This window comes from Pseudopodoces humilis, chromosome 29 (genome assembly GCF_049639895.1).
Source record: "Pseudopodoces humilis isolate 2021_Gansu_Grassland_sample_001 chromosome 29, ASM4963989v1, whole genome shotgun sequence".
Lineage (NCBI taxonomy): Eukaryota > Metazoa > Chordata > Aves > Passeriformes > Paridae > Pseudopodoces > Pseudopodoces humilis.
This window is the reverse complement of record NC_142228.1, coordinates 1985936-1999256: the sequence shown is the minus strand read 5'-3', so window position 1 is coordinate 1999256 and position 13321 is coordinate 1985936. Positions and strand designations below refer to the sequence as shown.

Here is a 13321-nt window from a genome sequence, read left to right as displayed (position 1 = left end):
TCCGTGCTGGGGGGGAGGGTCACAAGGGCATCCCTGCCACGCTTGATTTTCCCGCGAGAATGACATCACCATGACGTCACTCCCGCGCCGGGCGCTGATTGGTTGAACTCGCCGCTCCCGGAAGAGAGCGGAGGGGCGGGGGACGCCCCCCCCTCCCTTCCCGGGACCCCCGATCCCCGCAGCCCCCCGGACACCGGGGGGAGGATCCTGCGGGCCCCGCAGCCGCGGGGCGGGGGGGTCCCGCACCCCCGGGAAGGGGGGCAGCGACCCTCGCTCCGCACCGGGGGAGGGGGCGGGAGGACCCCCGCGGCGGCGCGATGGGGGCGGCGGCCTGCGGGGTAGGTTGGGGGGGGGGGGGGGGGAGCCTCGGTCGTGTGTCCCCCCACCCCCGCCATCAACCTTCCTTCTCCCTCCCCATCCCTCCGCCCTCCCCGGGGCAACCCCGGTCCCGCATCCTCAAGGCAGCCCCGGTCCTGCACCCCCTCCTCTCGGTCCCCCCGGGCAGTCCCGCTCCCCGACCCTCTCCCCTCACCCCCCTCCGTGCTCCATCCCCCTCGCCCCTCACTCCCCCCTCGGCAGCCCCGCTCCCGTCCCCCTCCTCTCCGCATCCCCCTTTCCTCCCCCATTGCCCTTCCCGGGGCTCTCCCGCTTCCCGCGCGGTCTCCCTTTGCTCCCAAACCCCTCGTTCCCCACCCCGCTCTGCGCCCCTCTCCCCCCTCCCCTCCCCTCCCCTTCCCTTCCCTCTCCCCGGTCCCGCTCCCGTTCCCCCCCCTCCCCTCCCCGCCGCCCCCCCCCCGCCGGCCGCGCCGTCCAATCAGCGCTCGCGTTGCTGGCAGGTGCGGAGTGTTTTTGTTTTGGGTCGAAGTTGAGGCCGGAGCGGACGCGGCGGCGGCGCCGGGCGGAGGCCGCGCTCCGGCACCCCCGCACCCCCCGGGCCCCGCGTCCCCCGCCGCCCCCGTGCCGGCCCCGTCATGCGCAGGGAGATGAACGGGGTCACTAAGAGCCGCTTTGAGGTGAGGCCCCGGCCGGCCCCGCGGGGGGAGGCCCGGCCTGGCCCGGCTGAGGAGGCGCGGGGGGGGCCGGGCCGCGGGGTCTGTGTGTGAGGGACCCCCCCCCGAGCGCCCTCAGATTCCGCCCCGCACAGCGCGGCCCTGGGGAAAACCGGGGCGGGGGGGGACACGGCGGGGTGTGTTTGAATGGGGCTGGGATGGGGGCCGGAGGTCGTGGGTGACGGGTTCTGATTCTGTCCCCGTGTGTGAAACTTCTCCCTTCCACACCCCCATTGTCGGGGGCGGATGTTCCGTCGATGGATGTTAACTCGTTTTTTGGGGGGGTCTGTGAATGGGGCGGGGGTCGGGGGTGACTGTGGGGACGGGGAGAGGCTCAGGGTTGTGACGCCCAGGTTTGGGGGGTGCCGGTGTGAAGCTTCTCCCCATTTTGGGGGTGTCCCGTGGGGGGCTCAGTGTGAGGGAAGCTGGGGAGAGTCTGCCAGGGGTGTCTGTGGGTGGAGGGGGGGTGGCTCAGGCCTGGGCTCCCGGATTTGGGGGATGTTGGTGTGAAACTTCTTTCCCTTCCATCCATTCCGGGGAGGGGGTTCCCCCGCCTGATTTAAACTCGATTTAAACATCCCTGCTGTGGATGGGGCTGGGGAGGATCTGTGGGTGCTGGGGGCCGAGTTTGGGGGGCTGAAACTTCTCCCCCGCCCCATTTTGGGGATTCCCCCGTCTGCTCCAAACTCCCGGGGGGATTTTGGGGAGGGGTCGGGAGGGACAGAGCTGCTGCCAACGTGTTGCTGCGGGCGTGAGCGCTGGCAGCGAAGTTGATGATGGAGCAGGAGATGTGGAAAATTGCGCCTGGAAAACACCAGAGCCTTTGGGGAGCGGAGCTGGGGGGGCGCTCGGGGAGGGGGAAAGGTGCGCCCAGCGCCGCTTTTCATTTTTTGGGGCAGTAACCGGGGGAAAAAATTTTGCTTGGAGGGAGGTGGGGGATGGAGAGGACGGAAGGAGCGGAGGGTAAACAATGAGATCTATTGAAAGGACATGGCACAAAGCGGAGTGTGGAGCCAGGGCGATTCCAGCCGCATTGTTGTCCCAGCTGTCTTCCCGGGGGAGGAGGAGGAGGGGGGTAGGGAGGAAGGGCAGCGGCGGGATTTACTTCCCATCGCTGCGAGAGGCTGCGGAGGATGGAAATCCCTGCCCGCTCCTTCTCCGGACTGCCCGGCCCGCGTGGAGGACAAAAAAGAGCCTGGAATGGTAAAGACGTGGCTGTTCCCCCTTGGTGGAGAGGGGTGGGATGGCGATCCAGGGAAAATGCTGGTTAATGGTAAACGGAGGCGGCTCTGCTTTCACAGAGTGAAAACTCCGTGTGGAAATCCTCAGCCCTGGAGCTGAGGAAGGTGCAGGAGATGCTGGTGGTCTCATACTGCACGTGGGATTGTTTTTTTTCCTCCATCAGATCCCTGTGAGATCTGCAGCAGTGTGAGTTTGGGGGTGGGCTCAGGTTTTTTTGAACGTTGTAATATTCGTGTTTCTGAAGCATCCGGTGCTAAAAACACTGGGCTCACCCTGGGAACTCCAGAGAGGATCCTGCACACGAGCCCTGCATTATCCAGGGTTATTGTATTTACTGTTCTGGGCTCTTCTTGCCTGCACAGTTTGGGGTTTTTTTATTTTTTTTTAACTTCTGAGAGCTTTTTTTTTTTAATTTTGCGCTGCTGCAGATTGTCTGGTTACAGAGCAAAGAGTAAAAGCAGATTTTGGGGGGGAAATGTCTCATAGGGCATCCACATCCTTTTCTTCCTCAGCCTTCATCTTGCAGTGCTGGAGTTCATTCCAGTTTTGGGAGGATTTTCCTCAGGGTTGCACCAGGACACGATGAACCCGATTCACTGGGGAAAAAAGAGTGGGGAAGAACTTTGGCTTGTTTTGGGTGGGGTTTTTTTTCCTTTGCTGGAATGTTATTTTCTTCTCATAGTAAAAAACAGACGAGTTGGAAAACAAGCAAAATGCTCGAGGAGCCTTTGAGGCCTAAATTAATTTTTCAAACCTATATTTATACAGGAGGAGTTGGTGTGTTATAGAAAGGCTTATTTTGAGCTACAAGAAATGCCTTTAAACGTCATCCTGTTTCTTGGCTCTTTTGGTTGCTGTGTTTTGTGTTTTGCTGTGGCTGCCCCATCCCTGCAAGTGTCCCAGGTTGGAGAGGGATAATCTGGGACAGTGGGACGTGTCCCTGCCTGTGGCAGGATGAGTTTTAAGGTCCCTTCATCCCAAACCATTCCATGATCATAAATCCAAGGCATCCTTTATTACCCCAGCACGGATTATCTCTGACCCACTCACCTGGAAACTTTCAGAGCTGTTTTCCTTTCAATCCATCATTAAATCCTTTCATTCCACTGAGGTTATGGCGCTCAGAAGAGCTTCCAAAATGTGTGTTCACACTTAGAAATGGATTTATTTTCCAGAATGGGTGGAAATTCCTCTCTGCTTCCTAGAAACCAGTTTGTAATGGTTGTGCTTTGCAAGGGAAGGGTCTGTGAGAGTTCACATTTCATGGGGCAGAAACGGCTGGAGACTGGGAGTTCCTCCTCTTCCTCCTCTTCCTCCTCTTCCTCCTCTTCCTCCTCTTCCTCCTCTTCCTCCTCTTCCTCCTCTTCCTCCTCTTCCTCCTCTTCCTCCTCTTCCTCCTCTTCCTCCTCTTCCTCCTCTTCCTCCTCTTCCTCCTCTTCCTCCTCTTCCTCCTCTTCCTCCTCTTCCTCCTCTTCCTCCTCTTCCTCCTCTTCCTCCTCTTCCTCCTCTTCCTCCTCTTCCTCCTCTTCCTCCTCTTCCTCCTCTTCCTCCTCTTCCTCCTCTTCCTCCTCTTCCTCCTCTTCCTCCTCTTCCTCCTCTTCCTCCTCTTCCTCCTCTTCCTCCTCTTCCTCCGATAGTGCCAGGGCAGTTTCCCTGGCTGAGCAGGGCCTTTGAATCTCATTTTGGGGTAAAACCAGCCCGATCAGGGGCTGTGGCCAACATTTTGTGTCTGTTTCAGACTTGAAATGAAGGGTGAGTTGCAGGAGGGGGAGGCTGGCTTGGGTTTGCACTTCGTTTATTGTCTTTTGTGGAGCCACGTAAACAGATTCCTGAGCCATTGTTGTTGGGTAATTCACAAATCCAGTCGTGAGGGGGGTCAGTAATAATAATTCCTTACTGTAGGAATAAAACGTGGTGTGGAATATGGGCCGAGCCCCTTAAACTGGACTTGCTTGTGGGCTTCTGATTCCAGGAAAAGTGGAATTCTCTTTTTCCTGGGAATGCCATGCCCGGCCCCCGGAGCATATTCGGATTAGTCCCTTTACAGGAGGTGTGGCCACCGCAGAGAAAATCACCACTTACTGCAGCAAAGCAAACAAAAAGGGAAAACATTACCCAGATTGACTCCTAATTCTCTGTGGTGTCGGTTTAATGCAGAACATGCCCCGACAGATCCCAATCCGTGCTTATATTTGGGATTTCTCTGCTTCCTGCCTGATGAAGAGCAGCCAAATAACAGCAGAGAGGAGGGGAGGCATCTCCTGGTGCTTCTGAGTGACCCCTGGTGCTCTGAGAGGGCTCCCTGAGCAAGGCCCAAGTTCTGTTGTCCATGTTCCCATGCCCTGGGATGTCCCCTGGATCTGTCCTGGGTTTCCCTCAGCCACATTGTCAGGATTAAGTAATTCTCCTTCTTTTTTCTTCTCCCCCGATTGAACCATCCATGTAGTCTCCTCTACATCCTCAAAAACAGCAGCACACAAAAATCTCCGTCCTTTCCAGCTTCCTCTGGGAGCCTCCAAACCCTCCAGTGAGCAGGAGGGGTGTGTGTGTCCGTTGGAAATGAAATTTTGGGAACTCCAGGGATGTCTCTGAGGAATGAGGGTCTGTGGTGAGCCTTGTGAGCACCTTCAGCCTGAGAAATGCAGCGATCCCTGGCATTTCTGCTGTGGATTCAGGGTGCTCAGCGTGAGGGAGTTCTGAGCCTTCTGAACCTCTGTGGTTCCCAGGTCTTCTTTGATTGTAGAGATGTGAAATGAGCTAAGCTGGATGGAAAACTTCAAATGCTCCAAAATTGAGTTGCCTTTGTGAATTAATCCTATCTGTGTTGAGAAACTGAATAATCCCATTTTGAGATTTGCTGTGTTCCTGCCTCTGAAACGCTGTCCCTGTGTTTTCAGGGGGTTTGGCTTTAGGGCTGATCCTTTTGGGCTTGTCCCTGTTCCCTTTCCCGGGCTGCTCCTTGTGCTCCTGGCTGGGGCTTTACTGTTCCAAGGAATGGAGGTTGTGCAAACAGAGGGACACAAACAGGGCAGGGAGCAGGGATAACTTTGCTCTGACTCTCCTTGCAAAAACTGATGTAACACCATGGAATTTGATTTTATATGGGAAGAGAAACTGTTGGTGACATAACCCAGGGAGCACCGGAGGTGGCACAGCTGAAACAGGGGGGTTTTTTTGGATGGGATGTAACAATATGGCTCATAGGTAATGAGAAAAACTGTAAAAAATAAAGATTTGGGGAGGGGGGTGTCCAAGCTGATGGATTTTCCATATTCCTGTTCACTTCATTTGGGCAGGTGAATAATAAACTCTTAATTTATTTGGTTCAAAGTGGTTGTTGAAATGATGAGATAGGAAGGGATATAAACCACAGGTTGTGTTTCACACCCCCACTGCTGGCCTGTGTAGAGGGAAGAGGGATTTGGGGAGATTGGGAAGCAAAAATCAAATTGGTTGTGCAAAAGTGGCTTGGCCCAGGCCCCAGGGAGAGTGGGAAGGGTTCACCAGGAAAATTGGCCTCAGCCTGTGTCACCCGAGAGACAGAGCTGCTGTCCCACATTTTTATTGCTCTTTTTGCTCCAAATAGGATTCGCTTCTTCCTTCTCCCTCTGCCAGGAGTTGTGTCAGTGGCTTGGGTGACAATGGGAATGTTGACCCATCTGATTTTACAGAGTCCCAGGATGTTTTTTTGTTGGAAGGGCCTTAAAGCTCAGCCAGTTCCACTCCTCACCAGGGACACAGGTTTTCTTCCACAGGCACACAGATAAGGAAAAGGGGAGGATTTTAAATAGAAAGAGGAGAGATTTGGATATTGGGAAGAAATTTCTGTGTGGGGAGGCCCTGGCACAGATTTCCAGAGCAGCTGTGGCTGCCCCTGGATCCCTGGAAGTGTCCCAGGCCAGGTTGGACAGGGCTTGGAGAGCTTGGGATGGTGGGAGGTGTCCCTGCCATGGCAGGGGTGGCACTGGAGGATTCTCCCAACCCAAACCATTCCATGGTTTCATTTCTGACTCCAGTGAGGGATTTCCTGGGGGTGAACAGCACAGGGATCCCCGGTTCCACTGGGAGCACCAGGGGACATTTTGGGGAGGCTGGGTGGGGACAGGAGCTGTGCCTGCGTGACGGGAGAGGGACTGGGAGCCGGCACCCACGGGCACATCCCATTTATTTTGGACACCGTCATTAATTGGGGCCTGGGACACTGCACTAATTACTGTTTTCGCTGGCTGGGAGCTTCCTTTGAGTCACACCATTGGGAAAGTCAGCCCTGGGAGGGTTTTACCCTCCCTGATCCGGGGTGAAACCTGGATCTGAGGAGGGGCCAGTCCCCCTCTGCTTGGGGTTTGTGCATCCCCTCCTCATCCCACAGTTTTCCTTTGGGACAAACTCCCCCCATGCCCTTCACACCTCAGCTCAGGTGGATTTTTTTTATTTAAGACGCCATCATTTGACTTTATTTCCCAATATTTATGCCAATGATCCCAGCATCTTCTTACATAATAGCTGGATACAAACCCAGCAGTAAAAAAAAAACACCCTATTGCCAATAATAATAATAGTAATAATGATAATATTACCAGTAATAATAACAGAATTGCAGGTGTTGGGGAGGGGCAGAACTATAATTTATCAAAGCAGCTTACTTGAATTGTGATGAGCCTCAGAGAGCTGGGTAAGTCTTGGGTTTAGGCTGAAAATACTGAATCATGTCTCAGATTTTGGGTTTGATTCTTTTTTAATCCATTCTAAATGTATTTGTAGTAAATTGTTGCTCTGCTAAAATGAGCTTCTGACAAGATAAAAATAGTGCTAGTGGGTGTTTTATGGTGAGGGACTGTGCCATGGGCTGTCCTGGGGATGTCAGGAAGTCTTTGTCTTATTTATACTTGTTCTTTTTGGGTCTGGATGTTGTTCTTAGGGACAGTGCTCTACATTTAGAACCTTGGTGGGTATGTGTGAGAAAGCAACACCGTTTTCCATCAGAAATCTGCTGGCTCACCGAGTCCTCGGGTGTCACCTGTGGGGTGCTGAGGTTCCTGCAGGGGCTGGAGCAGCCCTGGCAGCAGGAATGGGGTTGGTGCTGCCCAGCCCTCGCCCCATCCCTGTGATCCCTCTGACGTTGGGGGGCTGTTTTCTCATTCAGCTCCAGGTACAACTCGTGGGGAATCAAAGCTGGTTAACTGTGAGCTGCTGCCTCCCCGAGCTGTCCCCAGCTCCTGCCAGGGCCACCCGGAGGAGCCGCTCGGATGCCGCCGGTGGCCGTCGGGTAACTCGGGGTTAGCTGGGAGGGATGGAACTGTGATTTCAGCTGAGCACACGGAGGGTTTAGGGGTGGTTTGGGATGGTTGGTTTGGGGAGAACCGTCTGGCAGCCAGGACTGGGGGAGGAGAACAAAACAGGTGGACAAAAAGCAGCTGAATGTGCCCGTTTGGCAGCAGGTTCTGGAGGGGTTTCTTTCAGTGGGATACAGACACGTGGCAGCTGAAATGGGAGTTGTGAAATCAGTGGGGTTTTGGTATCTCACCTGTGCCTCTGGAGTTTTCCTTTCCGGAGGCAGCAGCACGACCTTGTCCCTTTGTCACCCATCACTGAGGGATTTCCCTCTGGGGCAATTCTGCACCAGGGATGTGCAGTGGGAAGAGCTTCATCCCGGGCTCCATTCCTGTAGGGTTTGACTGAGGTCTGGATCATCACTGGTTCAGAACACCTCAAAAAAGGCTCTTTATTTAATGTGTCCCAAATGCAGGCTGGGCTCAGGTAGCTCCTTCATCCCAGCAGGAATTTAAACTTTCCCAACCAAGCAGCGACCGAGGAAGCGGCGATGCGACGCTGCCCATCCAGCCCCCTGCCTATCCAGCTATTTTTAGGAATATTAAGCCTGTAATAAGCCTTTTTGGCCAGGATCTATTTCTGTTTGTTCTGCTTAGTCAGGATTTTGCCTGAGCAGAGCTCTGGTTGGGAGCCAGGCCGGGGCAGGAGGGCAGAGCCCGCATTCTCCTGATCCCCACGGAGCATCCCGACGGCCACGCCGGAGCTTGTGACAGCCTGGCCTCATCCAGCAGCCAGCCATTTCCTTGGAGACTTCATGCAGATTAAACTGGATGGGTTTTTAAATAAAATTCCCTGTGTAACTACAGGCTGGAGGGAAAATTCCCTCGGTCGGAGCTGCTTGTGGATGTAAACAACTTCATTCTTTGGATGGCGTCCTCCGAGGAGCCCTCGGATTTCGCTGTCACTTCACTGTGACTTATCTCTGCAGCGTAATATTTTCTTTGCCTCCAGGAAGGCAGCTCAGCCTGCTCCAGCTGCTGCTTCCCGAAATCTTGTCCTGGGAAGGGAACCGACGTCTCTCATGTCTCTGTTATTTGAGCCTTGTCACAGCGGAGGAATTTTTGCCCAAAATGAGCAGAACTCGAGGCAGGGTGTCAGTACATACTGAGCATGTTTGTAAGAAGTCGTCTCAAAGCTTCACTGAGCTTTTCCAAAAGAAATGCAGAGTGAATTCCACATTTTTCCTGTTGTTTCGTGGTTCGTGCTCAGCTGTTTTTTACTCGGTCGGAGTTGTGGGTGAGGTTTGCTGTGAGTTTTGTCTTGTGTCAGTGACTGTACTGGGCTTGTTCATCTCCATGTGGACCATTACAGATAAAATTGGTACAAATTCTACCAGAAATCCTGGAATTTGGGCTGGGAGCCAGCAGCCTTACAGCTGGAGGAACCTCCCAGTGCATCTCAGACTCAGGGTTTAAACTCTGAACAAATTCACACAGAGCTTTCAGAGCAGAAATTTCTTTTGGAGCTCGGAAGGTTAATCTCCAAAGTGTCTTGATGCAGACTGGGTGGGCTATAAACTCCAAAATATTCAAGCTGTGGATGTAATCCATGATTTCTGCCATCACTGGTTGATTCCCCGCCTTTCCCAACCTAAAACCAGTTTCCAGAGCGCGTTATTTGCTCTCTAATAATTAATAATTGCAGCCTGCTTTCTGGCTTGGTTTGAATTGCTTCATTTCCTGTGGTTATGTGCAGTTGTGGAGGGTCTGGGCAGCGTTTCCTCATGTATCAGGGCTTGCAGAACCCTGGAATATCCTGAGTTAGAAGGGCCCATGAGGGCAGTGGGCTCCAGTTTCATCCTCAGCACACCATTACCTGCAAGTTTGTCACCTCACACAGTTTCTGTCCCACAAGCAAACAAGCTGGAGCGGTTTAAAATCAGAATATTTACCAATATTTCGTAGATTATGGTTTTAAATTCTGCTTTGTTTCTTCGGTGTGAGCTTTGCTTAACACAGAGACGTGCAGTGCTTTGTTGGTTGAGTTTCTGGGAATGTTTCTGGCTTTTATTTCCTGCTCACCTCTGAGGGTGGTTTTTATACAGAAATAGACATCACCTTCACCCTTCCCCGCTCTGTGTCTCCCTTGGTGTTGTGGTGGTGCTTCCCAGGCACCCTCAGGCTCTCCAGAAGTGCCAGATCCAGGTTTTTTTTCCCCTGGAGTCAACATCAAGGTTGATAATTCTGTCTCAACCGACTCAGGTGCCTCCTCCAGCCTTGCAGCCACTAATTCCCCGAAGCTCTGAGTTGTCTTCATCCCTTTTTCTCCATCCAGCTTTGAATTTTCTGCTTTAAAGTGTTTGGGTTCGGTGTCAGGCTGACACCGTGTTGGCAGCTGAAATTCCATCAGGAATTCCAGGGGCAGGACAAGGGGAATGGCTTCTCACTGATAAAAATCCAATCCTGGATTGGGTGTTAGGGGGAAACTCCTCCCTGTGAGAATGCTGAGGCCCTGGAATGGGTTTTCCAGAGGGGATATGGGGTGCCTGTGCCACGGACCAGGCTCCAAAATCCATGGAACCTCTTGGCTCGTGGAATCAAGACAGCTTTGGGTGGGAAGGGACCTTAAAGGCCACCAGTGCCACCCTTGCCATGGCAGGGACACCTTCCAGTGTCCCAGGATGCTCCAAACCCTGTCCAGCCCTGCCTTGGGCACTTCCAGAGCCCCAGCTGCTCTGGGAATTCCATCCCAGCCCCTCCCCACCCTCACAGGGAGGAATTCCTTCCTGATATCCCATGTGGGATATTGGCTGCAAAGCTGCTCCTCGGTGGAGGATTCTGTGCTGTGATTCTGTAAAATTGAAAATTTACACACAAAAAAAAATGTGGTTTTCTGTGTCCTGTCCAGAATAATTTCTTCTATTGGACAACACCTGGTGTTAAAGAAGACGAAAGAGACGTTAGGAGAAGCAAACTTGTGGTATTTATTTTTTTTATCCCATGAAGCATTTTGAAAGCCTGGAAGTCTAGAATAGCCTCTGACATTTTTTCAGAGCTTTATTTTTGTATGGACTTGCCAGAAGGTCCCCATGTCCGTGGTATATTTAGCTGTACGTGCTGCCATGACTTAGCAAAATCCCAATTCCAGCCTGTTTTCACCCAGCCTCTGCCATCTGAGCCTCAGGCTTTGAAGGAAGGCTGGAGAAAATAGGTCTGGAGATGGATCCTGGCTCATTCCAGGGGAGGGAGAATTCCAGAGCTGAGGTTCTCCCATGGAGCCCATCCTGCCTGGGCCCTGTCACGGTTTAAGTCCAAGGACTATTTTTAGTAAGACAAAAAACAAACATTCCTTTAGATTAGTGCTGGTCAAAGGGAAACTCCTGCAGAAACGAGTCTGGGGATGGGATTTGTGCCGGGACTGAGGTGAGATTTTCCTGCTGAGGGATTTGATGGGCAGAGTTCTCTGTGATTAGGTGGAGGCTCCTGGAATCTCTGCTTTAACCCTTCCTGCCCTTGTTCTGCTCTGGTTCCTTTGTGGAAGTCTGCTCCTTTAATTTCTCTGAGCCCTTTTTGGGGAGGAAAATCCTGATTCAAGGTCTGGACAGTGGTGGGAAAGGGTTTGGATATGCCTGTGTGCTCCTGTGACTGGGGGGAAAGGAATCACATCTTGTTTTCCCATGAATAATTCCTCTGCACTCCTCCTCCATTAGAGCTCCCTCCATGATTTCCTTGATCTAACCAATCAGCTAATCAATTTAATTAACTGGTCCTGCCCCAGCATGTGCAGGTGCTGCTCTCCCAGCCTTGGGAATGTGTGTTCCCACCCACTGTGGCTCCAGAGTCACCTGGAGATGTGAAGGAAGAGCCCTTTGCAAGCTGGGAATGGCAAAAGCTCTGTTTAATTATATTAAATCAGCAAATTGGGCTGAGAGCTGCCAGGCTGGCTTCTGCTCAGGACCTGTGATACTCCTGGTGGGAAGTGATAAAAGGGTCTGTGGGGGGAGCAACACTTCTGCTGACTGACATTTTGGGAAGGAAGTTTGAGAATTCCCACTTTGGCACCATGCTCTGGCAGCCTTGGGGTAATTCAAAAGCAAACTGGGATTTGGGAGCGCAGAGTGTGACTAAAATCCTGGGGTTTGGTGTTCTCTGGGGGTGATGGTGTTCCTCAATTCCCAGTTTTCCATCACCAGCTGGAGCATTTAAAGGGCCATTTAGTGGCAGCTCATTGGATTTCATGGGAAGTTGTGTTGGGATTGGATCCATGCTTGGTACAGGATATTTGGGATGTGTTGGGATTGGATCCAGGCTCAGGTACAGGATATTTGGGATGTGTTGGGATTGGATCCAGGCTCAGGTACAGGATATTTGGGATGTGTTGGGATTGGATCCAGGCTCAGGTACAGGATATTTGGGATGTGTTGGGATTGGATCCATGCTTGGTACAGGATATTTGGGATGTGTTGGGATTGGATCCAGGCTCAGGTACAGGATATTTGGGATGTGTTGGGATTGGATCCAGGCTCAGGTACAGGATATTTGGGATGTGTTGGGATTGGATCCATGCTTGGTACAGGATATTTGGGATGTGTTGGGGTTGGATCCAGGCTCAGGTACAGGATATTTGGGATGTGTTGGGATTGGATCCATGCTTGGTACAGGATATTTGGGATGTGTTGGGGTTGGATCCAGGCTCAGGTACAGGATATTTGGGATGTGTTGGGGTTGGATCCAGGCTCAGGTACAGGATATTTGGGATGTGTTGGGATTGGATCCATGCTTGGTACAGGATATTTGGGATGTGTTGGGATTGGATCCATGCTTGGTACAGGATATTTGGGATGTGTTGGGATTGGATCCAGGCTCAGGTACAGGATATTTGGGATATGCTGGATCCATGCTTGGTACAGGATATTTGGGATGTGCTGGATTTTCCCCAAGGCAAGACAATACCAAATCTTAGAACTGTTTTTATTTAGGTTCTTCTCAAGAGCCCTGTGAGGCTTTGCTCTCTGTTTTCCTTGGCATTCCTTGGAAAAGAGAAGTTTCTCTTGTTCTTAGAGTGTCTGAGATCCTTTTACCTGGTCCCAAAGTCCATCCCAGGTGCATCAGGTGTTTTCCATGGATTTGGAGGGATACAGGAGCTGGCTCTGGCCTCGTTGCCTTGGAAGAACACGGAGCTTTCCCAGCTCCTCCTGGTGCAGCACCAAAGGTCACAACTCCTTTAAACCATTCTTGGTGGTTTAAACATCAGTCCTGTTTGTCCCAGAGCTCCCCAGGGCTGGGAGAACGTTCTGGGCTCTGCAAGACTTTGTTGTTTCTCTGTTCACCTTTTCCATCACAGAAACCAACCCTGCTGCACCTGCACCTTCCACCTCTGGTGGATATTTGGGCTGCTGGACCCCTCCTCCTCTCCCTTCCAGCCCCTTGGCCAGATGTTTGGTCTGTAAAACCTCCCAGTTTTGACGTGTCTGTGCCTTGGTGCGCCCCCAAAGTGCTGAGGGAGCCTCCCCAGCTCACAGCCACATCCCAATTATTGTTTCCTTCACTGGAGCAGCTGCAGATCTCAGTTTATATTTAACCTCTCAATCCACAGAGCATCCTTGCACTGTGCTTTAAGATATTTTGATGTAATGCTCCACCCAGCTGTGGTCCAGTGCAGGAGCTGGAAAGCTGCAGCACAGAGTTTATCTGTTAGGAATTTACTGGTCCAGATACCTGGAAACAACCTCTTTAACCAACCACTTCTTCCCTGGGGTA

The 13321-nt window shown here is 52.5% G+C and overlaps 1 protein-coding gene across 3 annotated transcripts in view; it reads left to right on the top strand.

The window, feature by feature from the left end:
• Nucleotides 1-191: 191 nt before the first annotated feature.
• The window catches only part of FBXL20 (F-box and leucine rich repeat protein 20), a 41351-nt gene continuing 28221 nt past the window's right edge, over nucleotides 192-13321 (top strand). The window contains exon 1 of one of the 3 annotated variants that reach the window (XM_088068159.1): nucleotides 192-338. In XM_088068159.1, the coding sequence (XP_087924285.1) occupies nucleotides 318-338 (21 nt within the window). In that variant the 5' untranslated portion in view covers nucleotides 192-317. Of the gene's footprint in view, nucleotides 339-935; nucleotides 1014-2235; nucleotides 2253-13321 lie in introns of those variants that run through there. The other 2 variants (XM_005531410.3, XM_088068160.1) reach the window with 2 other exon arrangements.